General features: G+C 55.0%; 8 protein-coding genes across 8 annotated transcripts; 3 read left to right on the top strand and 5 right to left on the bottom strand.

The window, feature by feature from the left end:
• Positions 1–895: 895 nt before the first annotated feature.
• Positions 896–1,429, bottom strand: B0H18DRAFT_1099944 (uncharacterized protein; the record flags this gene model as incomplete). The annotated part of the gene is made up of 1 exon (XM_048032492.1): positions 896–1,429. One exon carries the CDS (start codon positions 1,427–1,429, stop codon positions 896–898), a length of 534 nt encoding a protein of 177 aa, XP_047900883.1.
• Positions 1,430–2,001: 572 nt separating this feature from the next.
• B0H18DRAFT_1205371 (P-loop containing nucleoside triphosphate hydrolase protein) lies at positions 2,002–5,232 on the top strand (the record flags this gene model as incomplete). The annotated part of the gene is made up of 10 exons (XM_048036128.1): positions 2,002–2,325; positions 2,379–2,673; positions 2,736–2,848; positions 2,923–3,009; positions 3,069–3,201; positions 3,918–4,203; positions 4,255–4,439; positions 4,494–4,813; positions 4,868–4,970; positions 5,028–5,232. 8 exons carry the CDS (start codon positions 2,002–2,004, stop codon positions 4,808–4,810), a joined length of 1,740 nt encoding a protein of 579 aa, XP_047900884.1. The 3' UTR covers positions 4,811–4,813; positions 4,868–4,970; positions 5,028–5,232.
• Positions 5,233–6,443: 1,211 nt separating this feature from the next.
• On the bottom strand, positions 6,444–7,022 carry B0H18DRAFT_1112261 (uncharacterized protein; the record flags this gene model as incomplete). Its single annotated transcript, XM_048032787.1, has 2 exons — positions 6,444–6,730; positions 6,800–7,022. The coding sequence occupies 2 exons, from the start codon at positions 7,020–7,022 to the stop codon at positions 6,444–6,446; spliced, it is 510 nt and encodes a 169-aa protein (XP_047900885.1).
• Positions 6,636–7,566, bottom strand: B0H18DRAFT_1132630 (uncharacterized protein; the record flags this gene model as incomplete). The annotated part of the gene is made up of 2 exons (XM_048035565.1): positions 6,636–7,063; positions 7,141–7,566. Coding segments are annotated over 2 exons (450 nt in total), but the record flags the coding sequence as incomplete, so codon positions are not given.
• A 518-nt stretch (positions 7,567–8,084) lies between these two features.
• B0H18DRAFT_866755 (Metallo-hydrolase/oxidoreductase) lies at positions 8,085–9,348 on the top strand (the record flags this gene model as incomplete). The annotated part of the gene is made up of 3 exons (XM_048039808.1): positions 8,085–8,295; positions 8,343–8,458; positions 8,515–9,348. The coding sequence occupies 3 exons, from the start codon at positions 8,085–8,087 to the stop codon at positions 9,346–9,348; spliced, it is 1,161 nt and encodes a 386-aa protein (XP_047900887.1).
• A 57-nt stretch (positions 9,349–9,405) lies between these two features.
• B0H18DRAFT_866206 (Tho complex subunit 7-domain-containing protein) lies at positions 9,406–10,507 on the bottom strand (the record flags this gene model as incomplete). Its single annotated transcript, XM_048039770.1, has 3 exons — positions 9,406–9,979; positions 10,029–10,173; positions 10,228–10,507. The coding sequence occupies 3 exons, from the start codon at positions 10,505–10,507 to the stop codon at positions 9,406–9,408; spliced, it is 999 nt and encodes a 332-aa protein (XP_047900888.1).
• Positions 10,508–10,831: 324 nt separating this feature from the next.
• B0H18DRAFT_899597 (uncharacterized protein) lies at positions 10,832–11,689 on the top strand. Its single transcript, XM_048041446.1, has 5 exons — positions 10,832–11,074; positions 11,123–11,159; positions 11,225–11,322; positions 11,379–11,403; positions 11,463–11,689. Exons 1-5 carry the CDS (start codon positions 10,907–10,909, stop codon positions 11,516–11,518), a joined length of 384 nt encoding a protein of 127 aa, XP_047900889.1. The 5' UTR covers positions 10,832–10,906; the 3' UTR covers positions 11,519–11,689.
• On the bottom strand, positions 11,690–12,637 carry B0H18DRAFT_965365 (NADH dehydrogenase, alpha subcomplex, subunit 8). The gene is made up of 5 exons (XM_048043253.1): positions 12,437–12,637; positions 12,199–12,286; positions 12,053–12,125; positions 11,939–11,998; positions 11,690–11,884 (listed from the first exon to the last, which is right to left on the bottom strand). Exons 1-5 carry the CDS (start codon positions 12,594–12,596, stop codon positions 11,798–11,800), a joined length of 468 nt encoding a protein of 155 aa, XP_047900890.1. The 5' UTR covers positions 12,597–12,637; the 3' UTR covers positions 11,690–11,797.
• Between the last annotated feature and the right edge of the window lie 16 nt (positions 12,638–12,653).

Raw genomic sequence — 12,653 nt, forward strand, 5'->3', positions numbered from 1 at the left:
AGAGTGCCGCCGCTCCGGCGCTTGTTTTCGCTGGCTAATGCAAGAAGGCAGACACTGCGTTGTACCCTAACCTTCTGTGAGGCTACTGAAAATTGGCAGAAAGTACCTTCAGTACTATATAATTCTCCTGAGCGACTTCATTATCCTTAGAAAATGATGCCCCTTCCACAGTTCAGGCCTGGGCATGCAGGTCGCAGTAGTAGCCGCATCTAGTGGGCGCTTGCGAGGGTTACCTTACAAGGTAACTGCCACCACCGCTGCCCAGCGTTAGCGCGAAGTGAATTATTCTCGTTCGTTGAATAATGCTATGCATGGTCATACATCGTGTACTCATTTGCCTGTAGTTTTTCTCCACCACAAAACCCTCCATAATTATGAAACAGTCTGACTCTCTGAATATATTTCGTGTCGATGCGCCGCTGCTCGATGTGTTGCTGCTAACGCACATGTGACATTGACAACAGGCACAAACAACTGTTCAAGCGCCCGGCAACAATTACAGACGAGAGAGCCTTGCTCTAGCGAGCAAGGGATGTAGTCTGACAGGACTTAAATAGCTCGGAGGGTCCGGACGTCCTGGGGACCAACGATGCCAAGACAGTTCAGTTTCCGAGTCAAGCTGCTATTGGTACATCGAATCAAACACAAGACTAGGCGGCCCGCTGGTCGTACAAGGAAGGTTGCGTATCCTGGGGGAGATCAAGTATCTTGGATATGATGACAGCACGCGATAAGAGCGGGTAAGGAGTACACATTGTACAGAGTGATGAGGGTCCGGGAGTATGTGAGAAGTCTCGCGGGAAACGGTATAGTATGGAGCGCATGCGCAAAGAACACGCACTGGCAACTACGCGGTATCGTCGTTCTAAACGGCATACAAGACCTGGGGCGCGAATCACTTCTTGCCCGACCAGCGGAACCTGTCGAGGATATCGCGCATCCACTCCGTCCCAGCCAGATGGCGCTCCACCGCCGCCGTCTCCGTCCTCTCGACGACGGTCTTCAGCTCCTGTATGCCTCCGAGGAGCTTGCCATCCAGCGTGCGCTGCTCGGCCTCTCGCCGCTCGCCCGCCCGGCGCACCTCCTCCATGCTGTGCTTCGCCTCCGATATCAGCCCGCCCAGCTGCTTGTACTCGCCCCGCCTGACGATGTCCTGCTCGAGCAGCTTCTGCATGTCTCTCTGCAGCGCATCGTTCGCGATCGTCGCGTGCTCTAGGCGTCGCTCTAGGGAGATGAACTGTCTGCGTAGTATGGCATACGGGAGCAGCGCAACCGCGCCGAGGAGAGCTGAGCCAACTAGAGTGAGGCGAATGAACGCAGAGTCTGAGGGTTGCGTGCGCGTCTCCCTGTCATCAGGGTTTAACGATAGACCCTCTGCTGAACGCGCAGTGATGTGGGGGGTGACTGACTCGCTGTGTCCGCTAGTCATGGTCAAGGCAGCCTAGGTGTGGTTCCCAGGTGCTGAGTGAGCGGAGGGCTTAAAGATTGCGTAGGCGCCCAGCTGCCACTGCGGGCCGAACAGTCACAGCTGCATGATCGGAAAATCCCTGCCCTTGGGAAGCGAACAACTACAGTCCACATCCCGCGAATCGAGCTTACACCCAGGCTCCTCCCCATCCGCCTTCGGGGGTAGAGGGGATGAATCTGAGTACGCCAATACGATGCTCTTTCTCGATCCTTAAGTCCTGTATCCAAAAAAGTACTAGTTGATACAAGTCACATGCACCACGCGAGCCAATTCAAACTCCCCAATCTTATTCCCCTCTACCCCCCTCTGGCGGCTGGCACAAAACATATACAAACACCCGGAGCCCGGTGATGGCGTCCTCCATATGGTAGCCCCATCAGCCGTCGGACAATTTCTCGGTGGACAATTAATGAGCATTTTCCGTTTTTCGTGAGCGAGCACGTGCGACGGTGCGACGCGTCGCGACGCGCCGCAGGCCTACTGTACGACGAGAAAACTACCAGTCCACCCCCTCGACTCCCTGCCCCTCTATCATGGCACCCAGTCAGTCAAGGATACTCTCACTTGAACAGATTCGCGAGACGACCCTTGCCAAGCTCGGTCGTTTTCCCTGTCGGTGGCAAGCGCACGCGACACAAGTCATCCTCGAACGCAAGAACGACCTCATCACTATTGCACCTACAGGTTCAGGGAAAACACTGACCTTTTGGATGCCACTTCTCTTCCGTGCCGACGGTATTCAAATTGTCGTGACGCCGCTCAATATTCTCGGCACTCAGAATGAGCAAGAATTGGCAAAATTCGGGGTGCGCGCGATTGCTGTCAGGGCAGAGACAGCGACACCGAAGGTTTTTCGTGTGAGTCATGGTTCGTATAGCCATATTCATAGGTTACTCACTGATTTGCTTAGGAGATCCGCGAGGGCAAGTACCGTGCAATCGTCGTCAGCCCGGAGGAGTTGATGAAGGTAGGCGGGGGATTCGAGGACCTGTGGAACGACGAAGGGTTCACCTCGCGAATCATGAGCATTGTCTTCGATGAGGCACACTGCATAAGTACCTGGAAGTCATTTCGACAAGACTACAAGAACATCGACCGACTCCGTTACCTTTTGCCGCATGTCCCGTTCGTCCTCGCCACAGCAACTCTGCCAGGCGAGATGCAGCGTGAGATCATGAAGACGCTGCAGATTCGCGCCGACCGCTGTACCGTGATACGGCGCTCGAACGATCGCCCAAACGTGCACATCGAAGTGCGTCGCATCAAGCATTCGCTCTCGGTTACGAGGACTTGGATTTCCTCGTCTTGCCGAGGACAGAGCGTGCAGCCGGGGACTTAATCCCAAAGTTCCTGGTCTTCTTCGATAACATCGACGATTGCGTCAGGGCTGGGGAGCATCTGCGAAGTCGGCTTCATCCAGAAGAGAGAGAAAAATACATTGGTTTCACGCACAGATGTCCGAGCAGTTCCGCGAGGATGATCTCGCGGCCTTCAATGCATCAAATCTATATGGCCTGTGTAGCACAGATTCCTTCGGAATGGTCAGTGAATTCAGCCCGAGGCTAGTAGAGTGTAACTAATGAAAAACTTACATTCGCAGGGCGTGAACGTCGCGGACGTTCGCATCGTCGTGCAGTGGCGGATGCCGCGTGATTTGAACACGTTGTGGCAGCGCTTTGGACGCGCCGCGCGTGACCTGACACTCAACGCAGTTGCAATCCTCCTTGTCGATGGTCGGTATTTGATGAAGAGAAGGAAAAGAAACAGCGCGCCGCCGAGAAAGCTGCCGAGAAAGCCGCCAAGAAAAGAAAAGCGGTCAATGATCCAGCTCAAAAGCCTACCAAGAGGGCACGTACCAATGACACACCGGCACATCAGCTGCGACAGCTACCTCGTCCATCACGAACATCGAGCAACAGCGGGAAGCTGCTAGTGAGACGGAGAGCGCAGATGCGACACGGCCTCCAGCTGGTGGTGTGTCAGAGGACCAAGGTCGGGGATCATCCCAGGAACCGCCACAACGTGGCGCCGGTGTGGGGTCGCAGGTCGATCTTGCGAGTTTGCGTGCAGACATCGAAGCAGCGCGTTTGTCGAGTCGACAAGGAGGAGCACGGAAAGGGAAGAAAACAGACCAGGAACGAGTGAGCTCTCGGCGGAGCTCGATGCGCTAGTCAACGCAGCAACAAGGCCGCACCGCTGCTATCGAGCGCCGATCATGGCGTACTACCGGAATGACCAAATCGGTAAGTGTGTTTACTCGCTTTGGTTCTGTGGGTCCGTCCGTCTGATAGGTACTTGCCTATTAGAGCCGGATGACCCTCCTTGCCTCGCCGAGGGCTGCTCTCGATGTGCCACACGGGCACCCATGCTCTGCTGTATCCTGTGCTCCCCCGATGCTCCCTGCTTCGCAGCAGTCGCGCCTCACGAATGCGATGCGGCGCCGCCTCAGCCGCGCGCGTCGCGCATCAAGAAGGACACACCATCTCGCCAGCCGGACGCGACCTCAGGACGGCCCTCGACACCTTCCGCCGAGAGCGGACAATCAACAAATATGGCCGGGCCTTACTCGACAACCTCGGCGCGAGCGTTGTTCTTCCGGACGACGCTATCGACCGATTGGTTGAGTGCGCGCAGGCTGGCAAAATCAAATCTCTAGACGACGTACAGCGCGAGGTAGGGAAGAAGTGGGGCAAGGCACGCGAGTATGGAGAGGAAGTGGCAGCCATAATACGGCGGTGCGTCATTCGATTCAGTCGGTCACCGTGCAGTTACTAAACGTTCTGTAGCATCTTCCCTCTAGACAATCCTTTCGTGGTCGCTCCGCTCACTCCTCGGCCGCAACCCGTCAACGCAGCGCATGTAGGCTCCTCGACCGCACCAAACCACAGCAGTGCTCTGGCTACTCCGACGCCGGCAAGACGAACTGTTCGGCAGTACAAGTGCAGCGCATGCGGCGCAGCTGGCCATAACAGTAGGCTTCATGAGTGTTGACCTCACCTCGGGATGACTGACGCGCATTGTGCAGAGAACAACCGATCGTGTCCTAAATATGCGAGCAAGGCTCAGCAAGAGAATGCCCCGCCGACGGCTGCGACGGCAGGCAATGCTGATGAGGGCCCGGCCTCAGACACAGACGAGCAAGAAGTGCAACCACGACGATCTCCACTTCCAGCGCCTTCGACTGTGTTGGACACTCTGTTCACGACTCCATCTTATCGACGTAATGCTCGGGTGGCAACACTCGAGCAGATCCGTGCAGAGCAACATAACCTTCAGTCGCCTCAGCAACAGGACACAGTGTCCACTCCAGGGAGGCGGGGCTGGTCACGGAACCTGGCGTGAATGGTACGTCTATGTCGTCGATGTTCCTTCACCTATAGCATGCTCATGTGTACCTAGGTTCATCCGCGGAGGCGTTGATGATGCCGGTGCCGCCGTCTCGCTTTTACGGGAGTCCTGCGAGACTCAGATAAGTATTCCATCTCGTCAACATGCTCAGCTGGTAAGATTACATTATATCATAACACTGTGTCGAGACTAAGATCTCCTGCATCGATAGCCATATCTACGCCGTCCTCGGGCGGTCCAGCACTGTCGGCCTCATCACCGTCACTGCTCGTGCTCCCAAGCATGAGCCCAATTCCCTTACTCAGCATATCTCGAATACAATGCGCTGACTTCCGTCCCTCACGTCGCTCGTGCGGCCTCGTTTCATCCATGTTTTGAGTAGAGCATTAAATGTTATTTTGAGGTTCTTCTTTCCATGAGCTGACGAGAGGCCGGAGAGATAAAAGTTGTGCTCTGCATTGCGAGCACAACTTCTGTACACCAGGACATTGGGAGACTCTGTGATAACCCGGTCCTTTGTGTAATTGGAGCCGTCTCCACCGTAAGTGTCCTTGATAGATGTGTGTCAGCCTCGCCCATACCACGAACAGTTGGTTGATACCTTAGTGAACAAATTCATCAGCTCAACGACCCAATCGACCCCCGGAAAGCGTGCGGTTTGCCCGTTGGGTTAACAAGAATGTTGTAACGAATTGCATGGCTTCCACAGTACAATGAGTCTCACCATAACTCTCATCAGATCAGCAGGAAGTGCTCACCGCAGTCGCTCGGGGTAGACAAAATGTACATCTGTCCAGAACCTCTCCATGTAGCTTGCATATTTATGCTTCCCCGTCGCCTTGAACAGAGCAATCCATGCAGGCATTATTGCCTCAATGCCTCCGATATCTCCCGCATTGGCATGATAGGAGAACTCCTCGTAAAGCGAAAATACTGATGCATGAGCATGATGTTTTCGTGTTGCTGATCGCGTACATCGGCACTGCGGTTGCGCATAGCATAGAGGTTCTGCACCCCGGCAACATACTTGGGGACCATACGGTGGGCCATGGTAACAAGCTGCTCGAATGTTGGTGTCTGGCGAGCAAAGTCATCCAGACTGTCCACTGCTTGATCGCGATATTGCGAGCGGGCCTCCGTACGCCAGCAATCCAGCCGCAGTACGATTCCGGTGTGCAATATTACCTCGTGCATCTGGCGAAACTTCGGCTTTGAACCTATCTGGCCTGTTTCTCGCGGGCGTAGCATCCCCACAAAATGCATGAGACTGTTCTCATCGCGACGCGACTCGGGTGGTTGTATGAACATGCGCCAGATGTCATCTGCACAGGCCATCTTCGAGTGAAATATACCTGGGACGAAGATGGCAAACTGATGGCGGCGAAGGGCTGTCTGCTCGATGCTGCGGCGCTTTGGATAGCCTGCACCCGCTCGGCCGTTCCGAGATCACCATGGACAAGCACTACATGCTCCGATATGTCTACAATGTCTTCATCTGCCTCCGTGCCTCGGGGTCTCCGATCCCTGCCTGTTTGAGCAAGTCCGCGATCGCCTGGATGTTGCCATCGACCTTCGACTGATTATATCCATGCACCGAACGGGTGGTAGGTGAGCTTTACAACAGGGATCAGTTCGACAGCTTCTGGGTTGGTAACAACGGAATGAATTGTCGGAAATATTCTGGGCCATGTCGGAAGAGTGCGTCGAGAAAAAGCCATGCTGTGAAGCGGGCGCTACGGGACAAACCCGATGGATGTGGAGGATCGGGATGGAGTGTCAGGAGGTTTTCGTACGAATATCGTGGCGGGGTTGGGCTGTAGAGGACACTGGGATTGAGCCACGAGGTCTCCCATAGCCTACGTGAGCAGCGTAGGTCGTCAGGCTGGACACCATGTTCGAGCTTGATGATGAGCCCTGATGTAAGGTGACGAGTCGATCCCCGATTCTCGATCGTAGGTGTCATGGTCCTGAGTGTTAGCTCACAGTTGTCGTATGCGAGCATCGCGCGGAGGGACTGCCCGAGCTGGCGAACATTTCTCGCACTCTCTCGGGACAGTGAGTGAACGGCATTATTGATAGAAGACGGTGAGATTGAGATGCCCATATGTGCAAGTGCCTTGATGACCTTGTCAGGTGTATTGCAGGAATGGAAGAAGATCGCGTTGACGGCAGCGAACGCGTTGCATTGCTGATTGAGCGAGTGCATGATTACAGACAGTATAACTACTGTCTTCTGCGAAGGCAAAGCTAATTAGGACAAGAGTAATAACATACAACTTGCAATCTGGCTCACTAGATGACATAAGGCTCGCTGCAATTTCAACCGAGCATCCTTCGCAGGAGCTGAGGATCGGCGCCTTCTCGAACATCGCCTCCGCCGAGTTCAAGTTCCCGCCACAACTCCAGCTCATCCGGACTGAGAGTTTGATTCTCGGATCTCCCTCCCTAGGCCAGTCCAGAGCTCTCGGCCTGACAGAGGAACGCGATGAGTTCCCATAGTTCGGGAGCCAGGACCGCATTCGCGCAGCCATGTCCTCGATGCGGAAATCAAGGACTTGCTCGGCTTTCATGTGCACGGCACCGAGATGCCATCCGTTGTCCTTGTCCGTCAGCTCGCGCGCGACGCGATGGTAATGTGCTTTCATTTCTTGATGCGCCCAACGCCGTGTCACGGCAGACGTCCGAGTATTCCGCGCAGACGCCGCGAGAATAAGGCCAAGATTGGCATTGAGACCTTCGAAGAAGGTGAACCCGGCGAAGGTCTGTCATCGAGTGATTCCAGAACGAGCTCAGACAGTGACACACGAGCTTCAAGAGAGCTTTTCGAATGAACTGGATTTGTGCAAGAGATATCATCGCCCGGACGTACAAACGCGCTCGTCCGTTATATATATGCAGTGCGCGCGTTCGCGCAAATGAACATCGCTCGAGGCGCAGGTAATTACATAATCTCGGTCATTGATCGACTCGCCAAATTGGGGGTATGCAGCCGGGCTCCGTTGTTTGTATATGTTTTGTGCCAGCCGCCAGAGGGGGGTAAAGGGGAATAAGATTACGGAGATTCAGGATCGGGCGGGGATGGAAAGTTTTGATGGGATGTGGCTGAGGTGTGGCGGGTGAGGACAGGGACACAAAGCACAGTTCGCGGTCTCGAAAATTCGTCCCCTCTACCCCCCGAAGGCGGATGGGGAGGAGCCTGGCTTACACCCAATTCTACGTACTCTTGAGCCATCGTAGGGATTCACTAGTTCGATCCCATAGTCTCGATATGGCGCCCCAATCACTCTCCTCAGTAAACTTAACAATCCTTGGAAGCGCGTCTGCCCAACCTTCTTCAACCCGGAATCACTCCGCCCTCGCACTGCGCCTCGGCGGCGATGTCTGGCTCTTCGACTGTGGCGAAGCGACGCAGCACCGTATTCAGAAGAGCAACGTGAAGATGGGTAGAATCAAGAAGATCTTCATTACGCACACTCATGGTGGGTCCGAGCGCATCCGAGTCGAGTCGAACTCAGGCATTTGGCAGGTGATCATATATTCGGCCTTCTACCCCTCATGGCCAGCTGCCTCGATGGTTCAGGTGGCATGGTCAATGAGTCAGAGGACGGAAGACTTCAGTCAGGCAGTACAGAAGAGACACAGGTGCGCACAGAACCTAAACCTTCATGAACACCTGATCTCATCTCGGGATAACTTAGCCGTTAGAGATCTACGGTCCCTTGGGCACACGGGCCTTCATCCGCACCGGCATCTTCTACTCCTACACGAATCTCGGCGCACCGTACGTGGTACACGAGCTGCGCCTGCCTACCGATCCTGTGGACGGTGATTACACCACGCTCCCACCGCGATCGCCCGAGCTGCCGGGACGGAACATCATGCAGACGAACGGCGCGTGGACGGACATCTTCCCAGACGAGGTCGTCAGTGTCGCAGCTGCACCTATCTTGCATTCCGTCCCTTGCGTAGGGTTCGTGGTCACCGAGCTGCCAATACCGGGCAAGATCGACCCAAAGGACTACGTCCCCCACCTCAAGCGGACGAATACGCCGATGTCGGTTATGCGGCAATTACAACAGGGAGAAAGTGTCGAGCTGTCCGACGGCACTATCCTCAAAGGACCACTGAGGAGACCAGGGCGCAAGGTGGCGATACTGGGCGACACCTACGACCCTTCGCCGATAATCGACTTGGCTCTGGACGCGGACCTTTTGGTTCATGAAGCCACGAACGCGCACTTGCCTAGGGTCGATCCAAATACGAAAGATGACGATACTTACGAGAGCGTGGAAGCACGAACGAAATCGCGCGGACACTCAACCCCACAGATGGCGGGTGCATTTGCGAAGAGGATCCGCGCGAAGAGGCTGTTGCTCAATCATTTCTCCGCTCGGTATGCGGGTAACGACGACGTCGATGAAGAAGCAAAGAAAATCATGGAGGCCATTAGAGGACTGGCTATGCAGGAGTTCGATGGACCAGTCATCTGTGCGAGAGACTTCATGAGTTTCGACGTAGAATTACCACATTAGCCAAAGCCAAGGTCCGAGAGTGATACAAAGCAGGAGAGACAAAGACGACGTCTACCATCAGTCATCAGGGGGGTCAGAGAGCTCACTGCTTTCATCACTAGCCTCACCCTCCTCCAGCTCCTCTTCGCGTGGTTTCCTCCTCGCCTTCAGATCCTTCGGGTCCTCAGCCAACTCGCCCATCTCGATGTCATCGTCCTCCGCTCTCGACGGTAGAGGTGGTGCCGGTGACAGAGCAGGCTGCAATGCAGGGGTTGGTGTTCTCGACCTGTTGGGCACGAAGGGTCGAGCGCCGGGATTGAGGTGCAGCCTCGCCGCCAAGGGGACGTCGTCAGACTCCCTGTCATTGTCGGGCATGTCCCTCGCGTCATCCTCCTTCAATTCTCCAGTTTCCTCTCGCGTCCGCACGCTCGCGGAGCCGTCCATATCGACATCATCGTCAACATTGGTAATCTCGGGTGGCGGTGTGGAGGGTCGTGAGAGGTCTGCGGGATCTTGCTTGCCCATAACGCGAAGCGCGTTCAGGTCCACTATGACATTATCCAAGGCTGACTTTTGGGCTTGTATCGTACGCGACTGATGCTCGTGCTCTGAACGGATGGCAGTCATGTCGTTCTCGAGGGCTTCAATGGACCTGCGGAGACGTTATGGCTTAGACTGCATCGACAGCGTATAGTACGCACCGTTGAAGCTCTTCTCTACTAGGTAGCGTATTGATCTTCTCCGCAATGGCGTCATATTCGATCTTCCGTTTCCTTTGCAACTGCGCGTCCTCCAAGTCCGTTTTGAGGCGTTCAATCTCATTTCTCAATCGTGCATGGTCCGAAGCTTCCGAAGGATGAAGTCAGCTGGAGGTCCGGCCGAGCAGTCTGCAGGACGCACCTATTCGTTCCCGTTCTCGTTGATACTCCTCCACTTGCCTCGCCTCCGCCTCACATACCATCAAGCTCTTCTGAAGAGATAAGTGGAACGACGCCAACTCCACGAGGAATGCCTCGCGCGCGTCGTCCACCGTCGACGCTGCAGGCGTAGGCTCTGGCCCGCTAGTATATGCGAGTGAAGTATAGCTGTGGAATTTGCGGGTCACACGACGCAACGCCTTCTCGTCATTGGTGATTCTGGTGTGTATGATAGCGTCTGTAAGAAGGCGAAGACGTGTCATGCAGTGACCCTGTGAGTTACCAGGATCGCAAGAGTCGCGCACCTTCTTGTTGGACCGTCATTGGCGGTGCGGCGTAGAGTTTCTCGTCATGGTTTGCAGATGCGTCCTGCATAGCTGCGTCTGCTGCGGACGACATGCTAGAGTGAAGAGCCCGGGGAAAATGAAAAGTGAACTGTGTCCACAATTGGGAGTGAACGAGTGATCGCCACAGGCTCTGTGTGACACACAACGCCGTGTGACAATCCTCAGAATGCGTTGTCACGAATGTTATCTTATCTCAGTCACAGCTCGAATACGCGGGCCAGTGACGTCGCGCACGTTCGTGCCCGTTTAGGTGCATGCAGTCCTAACTCCCGCCTTCGCTCAGGGACGCCGCCTACCTTGCGCATCCCCTCCACCATGTCCACGCAGCCTCTGCTGCAGCGCACTGCGGCGAAGCGCATCGCTCTGCCCGTCCGGGTCGAGCCCAAAGTCTCCTTCGCGAACGAGAGGACGTTTCTCTCGTGGCTGCACTTCACCGTAGTCCTTGGCGGCCTTGCCGTCGGTCTGCTCAATTTTGGAGATAAGGTGCGCTGGGCCTGCTACTGGTAAGTACCCTCCCTAAGAAGCCTTCAGGTTGGAAAAATCAGCGCGGCGATGTTCTCGGTGGTCGGTGAGTACTCTCGCCTTGGTCGTTACAGGGTGAGCTGCGCTAACTGGTCGTGTGACGGCTCTCAGCTATGGCGGTGATGGTGTATGCTCTATACACATATCACTGGAGGGCGGCATCCATTCGCAAGGGTGGACGTGGGCCGTACGATGACAGATATGGACCTGTAAGTACCGCATGAGTCTGGTCGGAGCTCGGGCAATCGCTAATTATTCTGTTCAGACAATATTGTGCATTGCTCTGCTGGGTGAGCGTCCGTCATCTAACACCTTTGCAGTAATGTTATTGAGATGTCTTTCTCTCCAGTCGCTATCGTCGCAAACTTCATCTTGCGCTTCTCACAGGAAGATACGAAACCCTGAACGAGGCTTCCGAGCTTTCAGAGGGGACACATTTAGCGTGGCATCCCGCGTACCGTATACCACAGCCTAGGATATCACTGACACGGGGGCTTCCTTCGCCGCCGACCTTGTTTACCTTGTCTCGGTCCTGTATCTGTACCTGCAAGGAACCATCTTACCGTCTGCTTCCATTCGTGGCTCGATGAGATAGTATTGCTCAGTTGAACTCTGTTTGTCAATACAGCACCAGAAGGATGGGCAGACACGTCTAGCACATCAAAATTCATTCGAGCAGGCAGGCTACTTCTGTATAGTGGTGAATACCGGGTTGCGGACTTCATGTATGGGCGTCTTTCCCTCCGTGCCCGGGATAGTCTTGACAAGGCCCTAATGAACCGCCTCGGTGAGCGTGCATTCTAGTCATGAAAGCAGAGGACGTACAAACTTCTCGAACATGCATTGATTGAGAGTGCGCTCCGGTTTCCGGCAATGGTAGTATTCCTGCCCAAGTCACGATAATTGGAATGAAAAGCGTCGACAACGAAGAAGGCACACCTGGTTGTGCTTCTCCAGACAATTCCAGTGCTGCTCGAATTCCGTAGCACAGCTGTCACGCATCTTCGAGATGCTGAGGGAGTGATTTGTCAGAACGCGAGTATTGTACCACTCAACATATTGAGTAAAGGAAAGGGCAAACGCACAGGTCGATGGCACATCTCGTCACTCTCCGCCCCTCCTTCAGGCAGTGCTCCGGGTCACGGTTCTCTGCCTTGCAGAGCATGAAATCCTCTGTGTATCAACGAATATCAGCTCCTGTCCGATCAGCTTCGCCTACGTGGGAGTGCCTTGTGCGTATAGTCCGGCCGCAAGTGACTCGCTCGCATAATTGCACCCACGAGCCCGGCATTCATACAATCATAAGGAGGTTCAGACACATACCATTGTAATCCTTGCAGTGGGCCCCGAGGAAGAAGGCCGCGCTCTTCAGCGGCGCGCTAGAGGCACCAAGCTCCTGGACCTTGGGTACATTGCCGGGGAGGGGAGTCGGGTCGCTGTACGGATGCGCCGACTCGGACGGATCGTGGTACCTGCCGCTCATCGTGGTGAGTGTCCAGAGGTCGACGACAACGCAACCGTCACGGTAAACGGGCGCCAA

Source organism: Fomitopsis serialis (genome assembly GCF_022376445.1).
Source record: "Fomitopsis serialis strain Sig1Antser10 chromosome Unknown B0H18scaffold_1, whole genome shotgun sequence".
Lineage (NCBI taxonomy): Eukaryota > Fungi > Basidiomycota > Agaricomycetes > Polyporales > Fomitopsidaceae > Fomitopsis > Fomitopsis serialis.

Excerpts from the sequence above, each read along its gene's own strand:
- B0H18DRAFT_965365 (XM_048043253.1), bottom strand. The coding sequence starts at position 12,596 with ATGAGCGGCAGGTACCACGATCCGTCCGAGTCGGCGCATCCGTACAGC. Across the intron at positions 11,999-12,052 it reads GTCTGGAGAAGCACAACCAG|GAATACTACCATTGCCGGAA; the intron begins GTGTGCCTTCTT and ends TGACTTGGGCAG. Across the intron at positions 11,885-11,938 it reads AATGCATGTTCGAGAAGTTT|GGCCTTGTCAAGACTATCCC; the intron begins GTACGTCCTCTG and ends GCGGTTCATTAG.
- B0H18DRAFT_899597 (XM_048041446.1), top strand. The coding sequence starts at position 10,907 with ATGTCCACGCAGCCTCTGCTGCAGCGCACTGCGGCGAAGCGCATCGCT. Across the intron at positions 11,075-11,122 it reads TGCTCAATTTTGGAGATAAG|GTTGGAAAAATCAGCGCGGC; the intron begins GTGCGCTGGGCC and ends AGAAGCCTTCAG. Across the intron at positions 11,160-11,224 it reads GGCGATGTTCTCGGTGGTCG|CTATGGCGGTGATGGTGTAT; the intron begins GTGAGTACTCTC and ends GACGGCTCTCAG.